The 22,336-nt window shown below is 37.0% G+C and overlaps 1 protein-coding gene across 1 annotated transcript in view; it reads left to right on the forward strand.

The window, feature by feature from the left end:
* The window catches only part of NBAS (NBAS subunit of NRZ tethering complex), a 393,558-nt gene that overhangs the window by 347,362 nt on the left and 23,860 nt on the right, over positions 1–22,336 (forward strand). The window contains exon 49 of the mRNA XM_054476756.2: positions 22,002–22,141. Coding sequence (XP_054332731.1) covers positions 22,002–22,141 — 140 coding nt within the window. The remainder of the gene's footprint in view (positions 1–22,001; positions 22,142–22,336) is intronic.

A 22,336-nucleotide genomic window follows, 5' to 3' on the forward strand; every position in this document is an offset into this window, starting at 1 on the left:
CACAAGGGTCAAAGGAGGGCATGCAGCCACTGTGTCTGGAAGCAGTCAGGAAAGGCTCACTGCTCTGAAGAGGTGATACTTAAAGTGAGTTCAGCCCAGCTGGTGTATGGTATGAAGACAACAGCCACAAAAAGAAGAAAGTGGAAGGAAGCAGACCAGATCGTGGAGAGCCGTGAGTGTCATGCTCAGGTTTGACTTCTGTGCTGCTCAGGCAACACGGAAGGGTGTGGCCAGAGAAGCAACATGAACAGATATGTGTTTAAGGAGAAGCCCCCTGGCCTCTGCATGAGCAGTGGACTGGAGAGGTCTGGCTGGAGGGATGCCAGTTGGAAGACAAAAGCAGTGGTCTTATTGCCTGTACTGGCCCTGAACTTGGTACTAGCTGTGAACAAACAAGAGGGTAGAAAAGAAAGTGTAAAGTGTTAGTATCCATGGACTTGGTGTCTGCTTAGATATGGGGGCTTAGAAAAGAGCTTATTTTGCCTCTGATTTTTGCCTAAGTTACAAGGAGGAAGTGGTGCTGCTCAAGTTATTAGCACATGCAGGAGGAGAATCCAGTTTTGTGGCAAATGACACTAATTTCAGGGAAGTCATTAGTATGTTTTAATTCTGAACAATGCTTTTTGGAAGGTGGAAGTGGAGATATAGGGAGGCTCTGTTTATCCCCTTCACACAAGCATCCTTTCTTCCTGGCCTTAATGTGTCCTAGTTAACAGTGACCACTTCCTAGGAAGTAAACTTGAGTTTAGCAGATGTCACTGGATGAGGTTGGCTCTAACAACCATCTCTGGGTACCCTTTTCCCAGGTTCAGGTCAAGTCTCAGTTGGGCTTTGTAATGGGCTAATCATGTCCAAGTGCCTTCTGCTTAGAGGTGTAATGATCTCAGCAGTGATGATCTTTAGTTAACATGTTGCACAACAATATCTTCTCTTCAGTCCTCCTACAGGTAAGCGAGAAAAACATTGAAGGAAAAGGAAAAAAAATTGTCACGAAAAATAAAAGTGTGTGAATGTTGGGCACTGGTAGAGGAAATAGCATAACTGGGGATAACTTTTCATTTGGAAATTTGAGATTTACAAAAAGTTGCATAAATTATGCAAAGTATTCTGTATACTTTTTACTCAGATTCATTAAATATTAACATCTCAGATAACAAAGCTACATTGTTTCGATACTATCATCCAATTTACACATAATTCAAATACTGTTCATTGTCCCACTAGTGTCCACATCTAATATAGGTTGCACATTGCACTTCTTTATTTTTTATCTTTTTATTTTTTTAATTTTTGTAGGTACATAGTAGGTGTATATATTTTTGGGTTACATGAGATATCTTGATACAGGCATGCAGTGCATAAAAATCACATCAAGATAAATGGGAGATGTATCACCTCAAGCATTTATCCTTTGTGTTACAAACAATCTAAGTTATACTTTTAGTAATTTTTATATGTACAATTATTTTTTTACTATAGTCATCCTGTTGTGTTAGCAAATACTAAGTCTTATTTATTCTTTCTAACTCTTTTTTCTACCTATTAATCATCCACTTCCCCTGTAACCCCCTCACCACCCTTCCCAGCCTCTGATTACCATCCTTCTATTCTCTATCTGCATGAGTTCAATACTTTTAATATTTAGCTCCCACAAATAAGTGAAAACATGTGAAGTTTGTCTTTCTGTGCCTGACTTATTTCACTTAACATTATGACCTCCAGTTCCATCTGTGTTGTTACAAATCTCAGGATCTCATTCTTTTTATGGCTGAATAGTACTCCGTTGTGTATATGTACCACATTTTCCTTATCCATTCATCTGTTAATGGACACTTAGGTAGCTTCCAAATTTCGGCTGTTGTGAACAGTGTTGCAATAGACATGGGAGTGCAGCTATCTCTTTGATACACTGATTTCTTTTCTTTGGGGTATATACCCAACAAAGAGATTGCTGGATCATATGGTAGCTCTATTTTTAGTTTTGTGAGGAACTTCCAAACTGTTCTCCATTGTTTTTGTACTAATTTACATTCCAACCAATAGTGCATGAGGGTTCCTTTTTCTCCATATTCTTGTCTGCATTGTTTATTGCCTGTCTTTTGGATATGAGCCATTTTAATTGGGGTGAGATGATATCTCATTGTAGTTTTGATTTGCATTTCTCTGATAATCAGTGATGTTGAGCACCTTTTCATGTACCCGTTTGCCATTTATATGTCTTCTTTTGAGAAATGTCTGTTCAGATTTTCGCCCATTTTTTAACCAGATAATTTTTTTTCTATAGTTGTTTGAACTCCTTATATATTCTTGTTATTAATCCCTTGTCAGATGGGTAGTTTGCAAATATTTTTTCCCATTCTGTGGGTTGTCTCTTCACTTTGTTGATTGTTTCCTTTGTTGTGCAGAAGCTTTTAACTTGATGTGATTCCATTTGTCCCTTTTTTGCTTTGGTTGCCTGTGCTTGTGGGGTATTACTCAAGAAATCTTTGCCTAGTCCAGTGTTCTGGAGAGTTTCCTCAGTGTTTCCTTTTACTAATTTCATAGTTTGAGGTCTTAGAGTTTAGTCTTTAATCCATTTTGATTTAATTTTTATATATGGTGAGAGATAGAGGTCTAGTTTTATTCTTTTGCATATGGATATCCAGTTTTCCTAGCACCATTTATTGAAGAGGCTGTCCTTTCTCCAATGTATGTTCTTGGCACCTTTGTCAAAAATGGGTTTACTGTAGATGCTTGGATTTGTCTCTGGGTTCTCTATTCTGTTCCACTGATGTTTGTGTCTCTTTTGATACTACTACTTGGTTTTGTTTTGGTTACTATAGCTCCATAGTATAATATGAAGTCAGGTAATATGATTCCTCCAGTTTTGTTGTTTTTGGTCATCAGAGCTTTGGCTATTCTGGGTCTTTGTAACTTCACATAAAGTTTAGGATTGTTTTTTCTATTTCTTTAAAGAATGTCATTGATATTTTGAGACGAATTGCATTAAATCTGTACATAGCTTTGGGTAGTAGGAACATTTTAACGGTATTGATTTATCAGTGATATTGGCCTGTAGTTTTTATTTTTTTAATGTGTCTTTGTCTGGGTTTAGTATCAGGGTAATACTGGCCTTGTAGAATTAGTTTGGAAGCATTTCCTCCTCCTCTATTGTGTGGAATAGTTGGAATAGGATTGGTATTATTTGTCTTTAAATATTTGGTAGAATTCTGCAGTGAAGCTATTCGGTCCCAGATTTTTCTTTACTGGGAGACTTATGGCTTCTGTCTCATTAATTGTTATTGGTCTGTTCAGGTTTTAGATTTCTTCATGGTTCACTCTCGGTAGGTTGCATGTGTCTAGGAATTTATCCATTTCCTCTAGATTTTCCAACTTACTGGCATATAGTTGCTTATGGTAGCCACTAATGGTCCTTTGAGTTTCTGCAGTATTGGTTGAAATGTCTCCTTTTTCATCTTTGATTTTATTTGGGTTTTCTCTCACTTGTTGTTTTTAAGTTAATCTGTCTAAAGATTTGTCAGTTTTATCTTTTTAAAAAAAATCAATGATTTGTTTTAGTGATCTTTTATATTGTTTTCTTCATTTCCAATTCATTTATTTGTGCTCTGATCTTCATTATATCTTTTTTCCTACTAATTTTATATTTGATTTGCTCTTGCTTTTCTAGCTCTTTAAGATGCATTGTTAGGTTATTTGAAGTTTTTCTTTTCCTTTTTTGATGTAGCCACTTATAGCTATAAACTTCTTTCTTAGTCCTGCTTTTACAGTAACCTATAGGTTTCGGTATGTTATGTTTCCATTATCATTTGTTTCAAGAAATTTTTCAGTTTCCTTCTTCATTTCTTCATTGGGCCACTGCATGATAATATTTCCATTTTTTTAATGTTTTAAGACTTGTTTTGTGACCTATAATATAGTCTGTCCTTGAGAATGATCCATGTGCTGAGGAAAAGAAGTATATTCTCCAGCTGTTGGGGGAAATATTCTGTAAATATCTGTTTGATCCATTTGATCCATAGTACCGATTAAGTCCAATGTTTCTTTGTTGATTTTCTGTCTGCGCAATCTGTCCGATGCTGAAAGTCGGGTGTTGAAGTCTCCAGCTATTATTGTATTGGGGCCTGATATGGTTTGGCTGTGTCCCCAACCAAATCTCATCTTGAATTGTAGTTCCCATAATTCCCACATGTTGTGGGAGGGACCCAGTGGGAGATAATTGAATCACGGGGGCACTTTCCCCCATACTGTTCTCGTGGTAGTGAATAAATCTCACAAGATCTGGTGTTTTTATAAGGGGTTTCCCCTTCCACTTGGTTTTTCCTTCTCTCTTGCCTGCCGCCATGTAAGACATGCCTTTTGCCTTCCACTATGATTGTGAGGCCTTCCCAGCCATGTGGAACTGAGTCCATTAAACCTCTTTTTCATTATAAATTGTTCAGTCATGGGTATGTCTTTATCAGCAGAGTGAAAATGGACTAATACAGGGCCTCTTTCTTTAGCTCTAATAATATTTGCTTTATATATCTGGGTGCTCAAGCATTGGGTGCATATATATTTACAACTGTTATATCCTCTTGCTGAATTGACCCTTTTATCATTATATAGTGACCTTCTTTGTTTCTTCTTATAGTTTTTGTCTTGAAATCAATTTTTTCTTAGTTACTATATTAGTCCATTTTCACACTGCTGTAAAGAACTACCTGAGACTGGGTAATTTATAAAGAAAAGAGGTTTAATTAACTCACAGTTCTGCATGGCTGGGGAGGCCCCAGGAAACTTACAATCATGACAGCAAATGAAGAGCAAGCACCTTCTTCAAAAGGTGACAGGAGAGAGAAGGGGGGAAGCACCAGACACTTACCAAACTACCAGATCTCATGAGAACTCTATCACAAGAACAGCAAGGGGGAAGTCCACCCCCATGATTCAATCACCTCCCACCAAGCCACTCTTCCAACACATGGGGATTACAATTTGAGTTGCAATTTGGGTGGGGACACAGAGCCAACCATATAATTCCATCCCAGCCCCTCCCAAATCTCTTATCCCTTTCACTTTTCAAAACCAATATGCCTTCCCAGTAGTCCCCCAAAGTCTTAACTCATTCCAGCCTTAACTGAAAAGCACAAGCTCAGAGTCTCAATGAGACTGAGACAAGGTAAGTTGTTTTCACTTACGAGCCTGTAAAATCACAAACAAATTAGTTACTTCCAAGATACAATGGGAGTACAGACATTGGGTAAATGCCCTCATTCCAAATGGGAGAAATTGACCAAAACAAAGGAGCTACAGGCCCCATGCAAGTTTGAAACCCAACAGGGCAGTCATTAAATTTTAAAGCTCCAAAATCATCTTCTTTGACTCCACGTCTCATATCCAGGGCTCGGTCATGCAAGATGTGGGCTCCCAAGCCATGGGCAGCTCTGCTTCTGTGGCTCTGCAGGGTACAGCCTCCATGACTGCTTTCTCAGGCTGGCGTTGATTGCCTGTGGCTTTTTCAGGTGCACAGTGCAAGCTGTAGGTGAATCTACTATTCTGGGGTCTGGAGGATGGTGACCCTCTTCTCAAAGCTCCACTAGAGGCAGTGCCCCACTGGGGACTCTGTGGGGGCTCCAACCCCACATTTCCCCTCTGCATTGCCCTAGTAGAGGTTCTCCATGAGGGCTGCAGCCCTGTAGCAGACTTTTTCCTGGACCTCCAGGCATTTCCATACATCCTCTGAAATCTAGGTGAAGGCTCCCAAAACTCAACTTGTGTCTTCTGTACACCTGCAGGCACAGCATCATGTAGAAGCCACCAAGGCTTGGGGCTTGGCTTGCACTTTCTGAAGCAATGGCCTGAGGTCTACGTTTGCCCCTTTTAGCCACAGCTGGAGCTGGAGTGGCTGGAATGCAGGGCACCATGTCCAAGGCTACATAGAGCAGTGGTGCCCTGGGCCTGGCCCATGGAACCATTTTTTCCTCCTAGGGCCTCTGGGCCTGTGATTGGAGGGGCTCCCATGAAGATCTCTGACATGCCCTGGAGACATTTTCCCCATTGTCTTGGCTATTAATATTTGACTTCTCTTTACTTATGCAAGTTTCTGCAGCTGGCTTTAATTTCTCCTCAGATAGTGTTTTTTGTTTTGTTTTGTTTTGTTTTGTTTGTTTTTTCTACCACATGGTCAGCCTGCAAATTTTCCAAACTTTTGTGCTCTGTTTCCCTTGTAAACGTAAGTTCCAATATCAGACCATCTCTGTCTTTGTGCATATGAATGTACACTTTCAGAAAAAACCAGGTCACATCTTGGACACTTACTGCTGATAAATTTCTGCCAGATTCCCTAAATTATCTTTTTCAAGTTCAGAGTTCCACAGATCTCTAAAGCATAGCAAGAGTGACCTTTATTCCAGTTCCCAATAACTTCCTCATCTCCATCTGAGACTACCTCAGCCTGGATTTCATTGTCCATATCACTATCAGCATTTTGGTCAAAACCATTAAAGTCTCTAGGAAGTTTCATACTTCCCACATCCTCCTGTTTTCTTCTGAACCCAAACTGTTCCAACCTCTACCCATTACCCAGTTCCAATGGTGCTTCCACATTTTCAGGTATCTTTATATCAGTGCCCCACTATCTCGGTACTGATTTTCTATACTAGTCCTTTTTCACACTGCTATAAAGACCTACCTGAGACTGGGTAATTTATACAGAAAATAAGTTTAATTGAGTCACAGTTCCACATGGCAGAAACTTATAATCATGACAGAAGGTAAACAAGAAGAAGCAAGATCTTCAGAAGGCAGCAGGAGAGAGAGGGGGTGGAAGGTGCCGGACACTTATCAAACAACCAGATCTCGTGAAAACTCTATGACAAAAACAGCAAAGGGGAAGTCCACCCCCAAGACTCAGTCACCTCCCACCAGGCCATTCCTCCAAAATGGGGGGATTATAATTTGAGATGCAATTTGAGTGGGGACACAGAGCCAATCCAACTTCTGGTCTTTTCTGGTTTCCATTGGCATGGAATATCTCTTTTTTCTTTCTCCTTTATTTTGAGCGTATGTTGTCTTTATAGGTGAAGCGTGTTTCTGGCAACAGATCATTGGGTCTTGTTTTTTTTTTTTATTTATTCAACCTCTCTATGTCTTTTGATTGGTGAATTTAGTCCATTTCATTCAAGGTTATTATTGATAAGTAAGGACTTACTCCTGCTGCTTTTTTTCTTATTATTGTTGTTGTTTGTTTTGTTTTGTTGTCTTCTCTTCCTTCTTTTCTTCTTTCCTGTCTTCCTTTTAGTGAAGGTGATTTTCTCTTGTGGTATGATTTAATTTCTTGCATTTTATTTTTGTGTATCTGTTGTATGTTTTTTTATTTGAGGTTATCCGTACATCTTACAAATACTGTGTTATAACTCATTGTTTTATGCTTATAATAAGTTAACATTGTTTGCATAAACAAAGAAACAAGCAAAGTGAAAATTAACAAAAACTCTACAGCTTAACTTCATTCCCTGCTTTTTAAGTTATTATTTTATTCTATTTATATCTTATGTAATTTCATATTGCTACTTATTTATTTATTTATTTATTTTTTATTATTATACTTTAAGTTCTAGGATACATGTGCACAACATGCAGGTTTGTTACATATGTGTACCTGTGCCATGTTGGTGTGCTGTACCCGTTAACTCATCATTTACATTAGGTATATCTCCTAATGCTATCCCTCCCACTTCCCCCAACCCCATGACAGGCCCCGGTGTATGACATTCCCCACCCTGTGTCCAAGTGTTCTCATTGTTCAATTCCCACCTATGAGTGAGAAAATGTGGTGTTTGGTTTTCTGTCTTTGCGATAGTTTGCTCAGAATGATAGTTTCTAGCTTCATCCATGTCCCTACAAAGGACATGAACTCATCATTTTTTATGGCTGCATAGTATTCCATGATGTATATGTGCCACATTTTCTTAATCCAGTCTATCATTGATGGACATTTGGGTTGGTTCCTAGTCTTTGCTGTTGTGAATAGTGCCGCAAAAACATACGTGTGCATGTGTCTTTATAGCAGCATGATTTATAATCCTTTATTGCTACTTCTAATGCCAGCCCAGTCCCACAGAGTTTATTCTAGCCTTCTCCCTTTTCTTATTTGTAAACTCCTCTCTCTGTCAATAAGAAACTTGGGTTCATTATCCATAATGTATTTATATATTTGCTCAATCCTGGAGTACATATAAATTTTGAAATTACTGGGTAGAATACAATATTTTTGAGAGCTCTTTTTATCTTTAGACTTCAAGTAAGAGTACTAATAATTCTTTTCTTTTTCTTATTCTTTTTTTTTTTTCTTTTTTCTGTTTTGAAAGGGTCCTCACCCTGTTACCCAGGCTGGGGTGCATGCAGTTGACAATTGTGGCTCGCTGCAGCCCCATCCTCCTGGCTCAAGGATCCTCTTACCTCAGCCTTCCAAGTCACTGGGACCACAGGCATGCACCACCATGCCTGGCTAATTGTATATTTTTTGTAGAGATGGGGTCTCACTATGTTGCCCAGGCTGGACTCAAACTCCTGGATTCAAGCAGTCCTGCTGCCCCAACTTCCCAAAGTGCTGGATGCATGATAGACATGAGCCACTGCCCCTGGCTTATCTGGTTTATGTTTTTCAAAGTCATTTAATTCCCTCCTCCTCCCCGCTCACACACACACACACACACACACACACACACACGGACATGCCACCTTCAGTATGATTATCTTATTCACTTATTAGTACAGTTAGGTTCATTTTTTTCTTTTTATATGTTTTGTCCTATTACTGATTTCAGGTATTCTTTTTTGAATATGTGAAATATTAACATGGAATATGAGATCATTCTCTGTGATTTAGTGCTTTTTTCCATTTTCCTTATGGTATTTTGAAGTTTGGACATGCTTGGTCTATAATTGTGCTGTATGTGTGGGTTTTGTGTAGTTTTATTTGTTCTTGTCATTCTATTTTATATTTGGAGAAAATATAGGTAGACATAATTCATTGGTTGCCAGTTTCTTCTGTTATCCTAAAGTCTCCCTGCATAATTTCTAACTGGAATAAAACTTAGCGTCAAAATTAAAACTCTAGAAGTAACAACAGAAATCTCTTTTCCCTTAAGCTGTGAAGATACTACATGCTCCATGTTTTGAGGGCCTTCCATGGACTTAACATTAGGCTTCATATGTGTATCATTTCATCTAAATGTTGTAATAGCACTGTAACATAGGTGATCTCATCACTCCATTCATCACATAAGGAAGTAGACTCAAAGTGGTTAAGAAATTTGTGTAATATCTCAATGCTAAAATATGGCAGAATGATACGTAATTATGAACTATCCATACTAGTAGCTACCATAGAGGCTCAGTGTTAACTCAGTGTTAGATACATGTAAAGGTGTATGTGTATGTTTGTATGGTATATTATGTCATATGTTATGCTATACTATATTATTCTCAAAGTAATCTGATATTGCTAGTTAAGTATTATTACCTTATTTTTACATATGAGAGCACTGAGGCTAAGAGAGGTATTTTTGTGTAATTACACAGCTATTAAGTGACAGGGCCAATATTCAAATCTGAGTCTGAATAATACATTACAGTGAGAAAATTTTCAGCTGTATGAATTATTCTATTAAAACTTCATCAAATTTAACTCAAAGCAAAGTATGGCCTTAGTTTCAATAGCAGCTGTTTAAAGTGAACACACATGGCCGGGTGCAGTGGCTCAGGCCTGTAATCCCAGCACTTTGGGAGGCTGAGGCAAGCAGATTACCTGAGGTTGGGAGTTTGAGAGCAGCCTGACTAACATGGAGAAACACGTCTCTACTAAAAATGCAAAATTAGCCCAGCATGGTAACAGGTGCCTGTAATCCCAGCTACTCGGGAGGCTGAGGCAGGAGAATCACTTGAACCCGGGAGGCGGAGGTTGCAGTGAGCCAAGATCGTGCCATTGCACTCCAGCCTGGGCAACAAGAACAAAACTCCATCTCTAAATAAATAAATAAATTAATTAATAAACACACATGTATTTATAGGGGGTCACATGGCACTATATGATTGATTATTTGTCCTAGAGAAAAAATTTATAAGGCAAAATCTTTCCTCTTCTTATTTTAACACAAAATATTTCCCCTTATATGTTTTTAAGTGTTGCATAAAATATATTTAGTCATGTAAAAATATGTATTACGTATTGAAGTGACAGCAGCACTTATGGGGAGTGATTACGGCATGTTTTATTGTGTAATTTCTATGTTTACAGGTATAATAAAATAAGTAGGGTGCTGTAAAGCATGGTTCTGAATTGCAGTTGTTGGCCTCTGTGTGTTTAGATATGTTTTTGTACCCATGGATGTGTAGGCTGCTTGGGAGCCTATATTCCTGTTCTTTCATTGGGTTTCTCCCCATCCCAAGGGTTCTGTTTGCAGTGCCCTAGGAGAGACTTTCTGTGACAATTGAAAACCATTTATTTTTAAGCAGTTTATAAACAGGCACTCATTTTCCTACTCTGCCTTTGAAGAGAAACAGAGCTAAAAGTTTTTGCTGATCACCAGACCTAGAACCAAAAGTGGGAAAGAGTTCAATCTCTCATCTCTTTCTTCCTGGTCAGGACACCCTTTCTGTGCAGGAGATCTTCTCACTCTTGCATGAGCTAGGGAAAATTGTTTGAACCTTCAGACTGTCTCAGCAAAACATTTTGCCTTATATGAGCTGTGCAAGGTTAAGTATTTAGAAAATTGTCGCCATATCTGCATCTGTTTTTTAGTTCCATAGAAAAGGGAGAACAAGCAGAAAATAGCACCCTTACGTTTAATGTTTAAACTTTAGTTATTTTCCATACTTTGATATTTTCTATTTAATAAAATCCATAAATATCCAGAAATGGACAAAAATAGAATATATTATATTTATATTTTCTTATCTAATAGCAATAATTCAGACTATAATTAATAAAAATAACTAACAGTCATAATATTGTCTATTAAATACTTGCTGTGTGCCAAGCACTGGTCTAAGAACTGCTTAGATTGGTGGGGAATGTTGGTAGTCAACAGCTTATGACTGGTTTTGGTCTTCTCAAAATTCCCTTCCACAGAGACATTAGTTCAATCCAGTAGACACAACAGGCAGTATTGGCCACCTGAAACCTTATCAAAGAAGTGGCTTTAACAGGCAGAGGTCTGGTATTGCTAGAGGTTAACTCTGTCACCTTTTGATATTTCTGTATATCTGTTGAAGCTGAGGATTTTTGTTCGTTCTGTTTTTTGAAGCTCTGCATACGACATCTCAATATGACTTTATTGTGTTCATGAAAGATATTGCACAGTTATTTTGCAACTTCAAATCAAGTGTCATTATATGACTCTCTTAGGAGCAGGCTAACAGCTTACCAATTCTTATGGAAGATAAGAGTATGGTGATTACTATTCTGTGAGTTACCTGGAGTAATAAAATAGTAGTAAAAAACATTTTTTAAAAAGAATATGGTGGTTACTGTCACTACTGCCAGGAATAATCCTCTTCATGTTTGTAAATCTTTTCTATTTATAAAGTACTTTTAAATGTATTAATAACTACATCATATTTGTAAATTTCTGAAGATAAAATAAGCAGCTGTCAATACCTATAGGAAGATGCATATTTCAGAAGTGCCTCAATTTAAGATATTTGTGTTCACTTCCAGGAGCCATAGAGAAATTTGAGGTTAAGACTGTCTTCTACTGATAATAGGTGACTGAGTTCACTTTTTCAAGGACAGTGACTCTGTGTCTGATAAGAAGGCTGCAGCTACATGACAAATTGACGTACACAACAAGGGCTAAAGTCACCTGATTCAATGAGGAGAGAAACAGTGCTTTCAGAGACAAAAGGGGAAAAAATATTCTCATGTTTGAGTCACATTTGAATTTTGTTCTTTAAAATCCTAGGATGTTTTGTTAGTTGTGTCAGTATGAAATAATCACTAACTATTACAGGTGCCTGTAAACTATTTGACATTTTCACCTCCAGGATTTTGTTTGACACTCACTGTGGAAAGGGTGGGGATGTTAAAAGAGGTATATGTTACTTTCTTGTTCACTGGGGAAAAGGACAAAGTAAAAGAAAATGTAGTAAAAAAAAAAATAGCAGTTTATTTTGTTTATTTTCACTAATTTGTGGAAGGCATGCTTAAGAGTCATTTGAAATACCATGCTTGAGTCATTTGAAATACCATATTTATTGCACAAGTAAATGAGGTTTTAAAAATAGATGAAAATCAACCTACAATTTTATTTTCCTAAAACAGACATATTTGTCTGTCTTCTTTTCCTGTCATGTCTAGTCTATAGACATAATTCTTAGTAGAAGTAACTATAACAAATATCCAGCTTTTGGCCAGGCACAGTGGCTCATGCTTATAATCCAGAACACTGGGAGACCAAGGCAGGAGGATTACTTGATCCCAGGAGTTCAAGACCAGCCTGAGCAACATAGGAAGACCCCATCTCTACAATAAAAAAATTAGCCAGGCATGGTCGCATGTGCCTGTGGTCTCAACTACTTAGGAGGCTGAGGTGGGAGGGTCACTTGAGCCCAGGAGGTTCAGGCTACAGTGAGCCCTGATTCATGCCACAGCACTCCAGCCTGGGTAACAGAGTAAGACCATGTCTAAAAAAAAAAAAAAAAAAAATCCAGCTTTCTGTTTTCAATGTTTGGCACATTATGTGGATGATAATGTAAGTAATACCTATCATTTCCTGTGTGCCTACTATGCACCAATCTTTGCCAGCTACTTTATTCCCATTATCTTGTTTAATATTCACAATCATCATATAAGTATTTGTTATCTCTGTCCTATGGAAGAGGAAAAATCAAGTCTCAAAAAGGTCAGTAATGTCTCCATAATAAACATTTTTCTGTATTGCCATCACTTTTTGAAAGCCACGTATTAATCAAATTTACCTATTATCATTTATAATTGCTGTAGTGAGATATGTTGAAGCATTTGATAACTACCTGTAATTTTCACATTAAAATATATTCTATAGTAATTTCCCATTGTAATTATCTGGAGACTTACATGAGATCTCTGTACTCCTCATATTTTATGAAATATATTTAGTTGCTTGTAACATATATATTTTATAGGTACTATACTACTTTCTAGCAAAGAGAGAATTTGATTCTTTTCTAGGTCCACATCCATGCTAAGTATTTTCAACTATTTTGGAGAATTCAAATTTCTGTAATATTCATACTAATCACATGTCCTCACAACGTCAGTAAGCCTCTGAGACCCATTTGTTTCATCTTTTGTGATTTGTGATCTTAGGGCAATACTTCCTTCTCTAATTTTTTTCAGATAATTTGTTAGATTTATGACAGTTGTTTCTTCAACTTAAGGTTAATTTTTCTAACTCTTTTTTTTTTTTTTTTTTTTTCTGAGTTGGAGTCTTAACTCTGTCACCCAGGCTGGAGTGCAGTGGCACAGTCTCGGCTCACTGCAAGCTCCTCCTCATGGGTTCATGCCATTCTCCTGCCTCAGCCTCCCGAGTAGCTGGGACTGCAGGTGCCTGCCACCACGCCCAGCTAATTTTTTGTATTTTTAGTAGAGACGGGGTTTCACCATGTTAACCAGGATGATCTCGATCTCCTGACCTCATGATCCACCCGCCTCACCCTCCCAAAGTGCTGGGATTACAGTCATGAGCCACCGCGCCCAGCCAATTTTTCTAACTCTTAATGAGCAATATTAGCTATAGTATGCACATACATTGGGCCAAAGATATCTTTCAGAAAATAAGTAGATAACATTATCATTTGTATTGTGCTATTTTGCAAGAAATGTATATTAATCATTTGTTTTGCTCCATATTCCCTGCTGACCACTTAGGATTTAATTATAGCTAAAACTGAGGAACTGGCGTCAATATTTTCAACCTTTGGAACATACACAGTGTTCCCAAGTGTGTAGTTTTCCTCATGTTCTGGCCCCGGAACACTTTATTTACCGCTTCAACCACAGTTCACCTTCATGAGCCACAAACTACTACTCAGCATCCCTCTGTTGACTCCCCTCATCTCAACCCAGTCTTCTCTTTTTTCCGTTACCTCTACATGTCCAAATGCTACTCTTCCCTCAGATCCTTTCTCGTGTGCCACCTTGTCCCGTTCCTGATCTCAGGTTAACTTCTCTCTGCTTATGGCACTATAAACTATATGTCTCTTAAGACCTTTATCAGGTTGAATGTGTTACAATAAAAGCCTTCTAACTACCACCTGAGTCAGGTACTTGTGTGTTAAAGTGGAGATCATAACATATGATATATGCATACCTTAAACATTTGTGTGAAACTAAATATATAAACGAGCATTCATTTGCCAAATATTTACTGTAGAGCTAAGGCGTTTTCTTAAATATCCAATTTAACTATGCTTGCAGAGCAACCGACACTTTCTTCCTGTGGTTTTATATGACCATCTAAATGAAGAGAATAAAAATGTCTACTTTGTGTGTGTTCATTTTTATATGTCTCACAATATATGAAGACAACTGATTTGCCCGGACTGCCAATGTCCATAATCTACTTCTCATGGAAAAAGACCCTCCCTATGAATCATATCTGCATTTGCATAATCATATGCAAAACAGTTTGCAGTTTCAGCAAAACTAAAAGGGAACATGGAGAGCATTTGACTTTTTGATTCCAGAAGCTGAATTGAATTGAGAGGGATGTTTGAGATGGGGTAATTCGAATGGTTGTAGGCAGAGGAACACATTAAGTCCTTAATATCGAAGTAGGTCAACATAGGCAAATGGACAAGTTACAGGTTAGGAACATAGTAATGGGAGGAAGTACCATTACAAGGAATAGATTGGGGCAAGGTGTTTAGAACTGAAGCTGAGAGTAAGAAGAGAGGGCTAGAATTTCCCTTCCCGTGGTGTGTGGCATGAGCCAGAGGACTCCTCGTAGGACTGGAAGACATAACCTTATCATTAGTTGAGGATCGTCTGTCTATCTAATTTCTCAGGCTTTGTCTTGCTTAATTCTCACAAATTGAATGGTCATCTTTCCAATCACTGTATCTCTAGTACAAAAAGTAGATGCTCAGTTAGTATTTGTGGAATTGAATGAATATAACCCTGTGAAGTAGATGTCATCAGCACAGCTTGCAGATAAAGAAACTCAGACCTAGGCTAGGCTGTTTGCACCAGGTTACGTAGGTATTATAATAAGTGGCAAGGGGTAGTGAGCAGATGAGGGTTGGAATGAAAAAGTAGGATTGTATGACTTTGGCTATGCAAAATATATGTTTATACTTCACTTTGTTACTGAGGAAGCCTCTGTACAGTCCTACATAATAGCCACTAAATTGTGAGGGCTCTTATATACAGCATTGAGGCCTGTTTATAACACTGTGGACTACAATTCAAACTTAATTTGCTTTCTACTCCACCCCTACGATATCAGCAAGCTTTCTTAATTTTATCTTTAAGTTGAGGTCAGGGAATGGATCCTTAGTGGTCAGTAGATTTGGAAAAGCCCTATTTTTTATTTCATTTTGTTTGGTGTTATATCTTTGTTTTGTTTTGCCATAATTGATCATTTATAAAGTGATTTTATGGTTTAATAAAGGAAGGATAAGTCACCAAATACAGACCCATCTGTTAAACAGGCATGCCAATTTCCTGTGGTTCTTGTGTATGTTTCTTTCTTTAAACGCACAAACAGAAACCTCCAATTATGAAAACAATGCATGTGAAACCAAGAAAAGTACCAAAAGGCAGATAGAAGTGATAATCACCAACAGATCTGTCATCCAAATGTAAACATTTTATTAAATATATATGTAGCCATTTTTCTGCTGCATGCTTTATACAAATTATGTCACATCATGTATAGGGATTTTTCCCCTCAAATTGTATCCTCCTTATTCATCTTTATTTTTACATCATGATTTAGTTTGTTTTCTGCATTTTGTTTGTGTAAGCATTTTCCTCTTTGAAGTTTGTTCTGATTGCATTCATTTTCATCCTCCTTTTCAAAATTTAGATTTTTATTGAGATAATTATAGATTCATATGCAGTTGTAAGAAATAATACAGAGCGATTTCTGGTGCACTTTGCCTAGTTTCCCCTAAGGGTAACATTTTGCAAAACTACAGTATAACATCCAACCAGGATATTGACAATGATACAATTTGCTGGTTTTATTCAGAATTTTCAAGGTTTACTTGTACTCATTTGTGTGTGTTTGTGTGTATTTAGTGCTATACAGTTTTATACCTGTATAGGTTCATATAACCAGCACCGTAGTCAAGATGTTAGCAATGGCAAATCCATATGGCTTTGTAGCAACTCAGTTCTTGCCTTCTTGAAGTAAAGAACTCATCCAAAGGGTATAAGGCAGAGAGAGCCTGAGGCAAATTTTTGAGCATGAGTGAGAGTGTATTAATAGGTTTTAGAGCAAGAATGAAAGGAACTGAAGTACACTTGGAAGAAAGTTAAGCAGGCAACTTGAGAGATTCAAGTGCCCTATTTGACCTTTGACTTGGGGATTTACACATTGGCATGCTTCTGGGGTTTTGTGTCTCCCCTCCTTTGAGTTTTCTTTGGCACAAGCTGTCCACAGGCCCCATGGCATGCCAGCCCTTGGAAGGGGCTGTGTGCGCAGTGTGTTTACTAGAGTTGTACGCATGCTCACTTGAGCCATTCTTTTCTTACCAGTGTAGCGTTCCCACAGGATGTTCATATACCAGTTAAACTCCACCATTTTGCCTCTTAATGTACATGCTTGAGCCCACTCATCCAACTCCTGAGATCCAATCAGGAAGCTGCTGATCGCCAGCTTCTGGAGTTTTCTGTCTATTGGGAGACTGCCTTTCCCTGATATCTGCTGCAACCAATTATTTTAGAGAGACAGTTTAACAACCACTTGACCATCACCTGATGGTCACCTAACATTCCTGGTGTCAAGGGAGTGGGGTCTGTTTCCTCTCCTACCCTGCTCATGTCTGCTTAGCTACCCACTCTAACAAAGATACTGAATAGTTCCAACAACACAAGGATCCCTTTTATAAACACATCCACCCCGTCCCTAACCCCTGACAACCATTAATCTTTCCCCCATTTCATAGTGTCATATCAAAAATATTACATAAATGGAATCAGACAGTATGTATATAACCCTTTGTGAGTGACTTTGTTTACCCAGCAAGAGAGGGCAGGGTGGAACTCTTCCTTTTTATCAGGAAACCATTCCCAGTAAAACTAACGCAGGCCCTAGCTGAGCCTTAATCCATTCAGAGCATCACTCTCGTGACCTAATCACCTCTTAAATATCTCACCTCTTAATTCTATCACAGTGGCAATTAAATTTCAACATGAATTTTGGAAGGGACATTCAAACCATAGCAGATTCTATACATGTAAATAATTTGTTTTCTTTGGAGCTTTTATAAATAATACATGTTTATTTTTGGTTTTCACATATTTATTGTTAATATATAACAATGTGATTGATTTTTGTATGTTGATCTTGTATCCTGTGACATTCCTGACTCGTTTCTTAGTTTTAGGGTTTGTTTTATTGTGTGTGATTTCTTGGAATTTTCTATATAGACAATTTATCTGCAAATAGAATTTTATTTTTTCTTTCCAATTTATGTGTCTGTTATTTCTTTTTCTTGCATTATTGTAGTGGCTAAATCGTTCAGTATGGTGCTGAACAAGAGTGGTAGGAGTGGATATCCTAGCCTTGGCATGTAATATGGAAATCTCACCTCCATATTTGGGTCAGTCCCTTTACCTTCCCCACTTTTAAATATTATTATCTTGAATATCATATGGTGTACAAATTTTGTTCTGATCATCAACTGTGATTTAGAACATGTATATGGAAAATAACAGTCTATTGTATTTACCCATATTTTTGCTCTTTTTGTTCTTCCTTCTGATACTTCATAGTTCCTTCTTTTATCATTTTCTGTTTGAAGAACTTTCTTTAGCCAGTATTTAAGATGAGGGCTATTAGTGGCAGGTTCTTTTACTTTGTCTTTGTCTGAGAATTGTTTTCATTTTCTTTTTTTCCTGAAGAATAGCTTTGCCAGATAAAGAATTTGTAGTTGACAGTTCTTTTCTTTCAGCATTTGAAAAAATGCGACACTTCCTTCTGGCCTCCATGGTTTTGGATAATAAATCCATTATTTTTCACATTAATATTCTCCTATAGGTAACGTTGTTCTGTCTGCTTTCAAAATTTTGCCTTTTCTACCTATTTTTCAAGTTTCAAATTATGGTGTAGCTTGGCATGAATTTCTTCGTGTTTGTCCTGTTTGGGAATAATTTAGCTTCTTGAATGTGTAGGTTTGTGTCTTCTACCAAATTTTGGAAGCTTTTAGATATGTCTTATAATATCTTTTAGCTTCACCCTCTTTCTCCTTTTCTTCTGGGATTCTGAGTGCAAATGGGCCTTCTTGAGCTCTGGTCTGTTTCTAGGTCCAGAATTGGGAAATACTAGGTCTCGGTGGGCTTCTTCTTCTTCTTTTTTTTGGCTGGTGAGACAGAAGATAGCTGAATACCATGTTCTTCAGGCTTGCAACTCCAGGCTAGTGTACTTTCTTTTTACCACTCTTCAGAATTTTCCCTTCACTGTCTCTTTTATGACTCCTATAGTTTGTAGTTGTGCTTTGCAGAGGAGCAGAGAGAAGTGGATAAGCCATGTTGTTCAGACTGGGAGCCCTTTACATATGTTTACCTTTTATTTTTCTTTCCACAAAAATTCATTTTGAATTTTTGAATTTGTGGACACAAATCTTGGATTCGCACTTGTTATATATCAAAGTATATCATGATTATCCAACCAAGTATATTCTTTATTATGTTTTTAAAAGTATATGCTCAAGTCTAATTTTAGGCCCATTTTCTTCTCAAAAATTCCAAATTCACCAGAATTTATTGCAAAAAATCTTAAAGGACATAATAAAGAAGATAATATTAACATTCGTTTTTTAGATATTTTAATATGTGGGCACAATCTTAGATGAGCACTTGTTGTATTTGAAGGTATATAACAATTATCAAACCAAGTATTTCTTTATCATGTTTTTAAAATATGTGCTTAAGTCCATTTTTAGGCCAATTTTCTTCTCTCATAGAAGGTAAAGCTTGCAGCTACTGTGGTAGCAAATTTAAAATTGCTTTCTTAAGAGCTGAGTAACTTGACTTGAAACCCTTTGATATGATGGAGTATGCAAGCATGCATGCACAAAATGGATAATTATGTAAATTACTATATTTTTCACACTTTTAGTTAAAATATGGGGGTCAAGGCTCTGAAAACTAAGTTACTAAAAATTGAAGTGATTAGTGGACATTAGAAGAAAACATTTTCTGACAAAGACATACTCTTAAAAAGACTGTGTACATGTGAGAAAGGTGCTATACAAAAATAATTTATCGAATGCATTTTAAACATGGAAACTATTTTTGCACACTATTATAAAAACAAATATAAAGGTTTAACTTATAGTTTCTGTTCTCTTTTCTTCCCTTATTATATGGTTTATTTCTTCAAAATATATATTACAGTTTCTGAAAAGGAATAAATTAAATGATATTGAAAACATGATTCTTTTATTGTTAATCTCTTCCTATTCATACAGTGCATCACATACAGAAAATAAACTTTCCTGCATATAAACTCTCATGTAGACAGAGATTATCCTGCAGGAAGAAAAGGCTAGCAAAACTTCTGAGATTTCAACACTTTTGGAACCCGTTTTTCAGATATGATGCCCAAAGTGACTTTAGTGAAATCACTTAACAGTCACAAAGTATCATTTGTGTAGATGTAATGTTAACAAACCTGCCATCTTTTGTCCTGATTTTTAATTTAATAGTAATTTTTCTTTTGGCGATATCATTTTCTTTTTAAATCTTACATTAATCTCTAATAATGAAACCAGCCACAAATTTATGGCAACTCCATTTGTATTTAATATAATTTATACTAAATTATTTTATAAGTGACAAATTATCTTCATTCATTCACTCATTCATTCATATGTATGTTCATTCACTAGTTAATTCACTCAATAAGTACTTACTGTGCGTATACTCTATAGCAGGTATTATTTTAAGGAGTTGAGATAGACCAGTGGACAAAAAAAAAAGCCTCTTCTTTCAAGGAGCTAACATTTCTTATGGAACAAGAAAGGCAATCTTACGTTTCTTATGGAAGAAGAAAGGCAATAAGTAAATATATAGCATGTCACATAGTTGTAAGTGCTAAGAAGGAAAATGAAACAGGGCGAAGGAGATGGACAGGTATGGAGCAGTGCTCCTGTGAGTAAGGTAGTTGAATAAGGCCTTGACCGATAGGTAACATTTGAGAAACTTGAAAGGAGGGAGTAAGTCACTCATATCTGGTGGAGAGGGTTTCCGGCAGAGGAAACAGATCAGAATGCCTGAGATGGGAGTGTGCATGATTTTACGTATGCAGGAGACCTCAGAGAGACCCTGAGGCTGGAGACAAGTTGAAGGTGTTGAGGTCGGAGAGTTACAGATGGATGGATGTCTTGAGTTTTTGTTTTTGATTTTTTAAGTTTCTTTATAAATAGGCAAGGCAACATTGCCAAACTCCCAACTCGAGGTCCAACCCTATTATCAAAAGCTTGTGTAGCTTATTGAATCCTCTAGTTTCAGAACATCCTGATCTGATTATAGTGATATTTTGGCTCTGTCACTTGCTAGTCATGCCACCGGGATGGTTGGCCTGTTGCCTCATCTGTAAAGTGAGATTGCTAATACCTGTGCTGTCCTCCACACAAAACTGCTGTAAGGGTAAACCGACTGACTGTATTATGAAATTAGTTCAAAAAAGCTGCAAAATGGCTGTGGGCTATTATTCCAGAGAAGAACGACATGGGCTTTTAAGGCAGGTTTTGAAGGATCTGGGGGGTCACTGTGTGAACAAGGCTTCCCATAGCAATTAGCGATAATCTCATAGTACATAGCAACTTTTGTAAAATGCAGAATTCATGGTGTGACTTTTTCAGATGGCTTCTTGGGATCAGAGCCAGAATGACCATTAAAGTAAATGTTTTGGAAATATGCATTAGTGCAGACAATTTAGCATGTATACAGGTAACCATTCATTCTCATTATCCTTTCAAGGTATCATCATCTGAATGTCTGTGTACCCAAATCATTATGAACTCATCATCATGAATGTCTGTGTACCTAAATATAAAGAATCTTTGCTGAGGCCAGAAAATGAGAGAACCAGACTTTGGCTTATTTTTATGCTTAAAACTGTTTTTTAACCTAAAATAGCATACATTTTAATCCCCAGAGACATTGGAGATGTGATTTGTTTTAGGACTGCCTCAATGTAAAAGAAAAACTGTTTAGTTATTCAATGAAAGGAAAAATGGGTGTTTTGTATTTGGCAGAGACTACTTTTGCATTTGAAATGGAGGTATAAATAAAGGATATTTTATTCTATTTTGATTTATAGCAAAAAAGTTCTATGACAGATACACTTTAGTAAAATCATTTCAAATTACAGACATTTTCTAGACAACATGAAGATTAGGATTTCATTTCTAATGAAAATTAGGATTTCATGTGGGATAACTTAAACTTTAAAAAATTCACCTAATGTTGAGGATGGTGAAATATTACAATTTCAAATAAAGGAATTCAGTCTCTTAACATGTATTAAATGCCAACAAGCCAGTTCTGTGGAAGTCTGCTTGTTTGAATTTATTTTGTTAAAATTAATTAGAACCTTCCTCTGATTGTAGTTCTAAACAATTTTAACATAATCTGACATTGAGTAAGGCTTAGAGCATTTGAGGTGGTTGTTTTTCTGATGTTGAATCTTAACACATTGTAAAAAATTTTCAAAAAAAAGTTTAATTAAAGTAAAGTAGAATTATTCTATAAACCAATTCAGTAGCCTTTGCCACCAGCTTTAAGTGTGTATTTCTTCTTCCAGGTAGACATAGCTGACATTGAGAATGAAGAGAACCGCTACCGTCTATTCATGGAACTCCTGGAATCTAGTCACCACGAGGCTGAATTTCAGCACTTGGTTTTACTTTTGCAAGCTTGGCCACCTATGAAAAGTGAATATGTGTAAGTATTAACATAAAATTAGCGTAATTAGAGTTCTTTTGTTTGGACTTTAGCCCTAAAAATGTAGCACCTTCCAAAGAGCCAATGAAAAAATAATTATATGTGTGTGCATAGTCAGTATTTGCCTTTAGAGGAATTTATTGTTTTTGAAATATTGCAGTGTCTTTCCGTTTCTCCTTGCCCCTAAACTCTAAT

Source organism: Pongo pygmaeus, chromosome 12 (assembly GCF_028885625.2).
Source record: "Pongo pygmaeus isolate AG05252 chromosome 12, NHGRI_mPonPyg2-v2.0_pri, whole genome shotgun sequence".
Taxonomy (NCBI): Eukaryota; Metazoa; Chordata; class Mammalia; order Primates; family Hominidae; genus Pongo; species Pongo pygmaeus.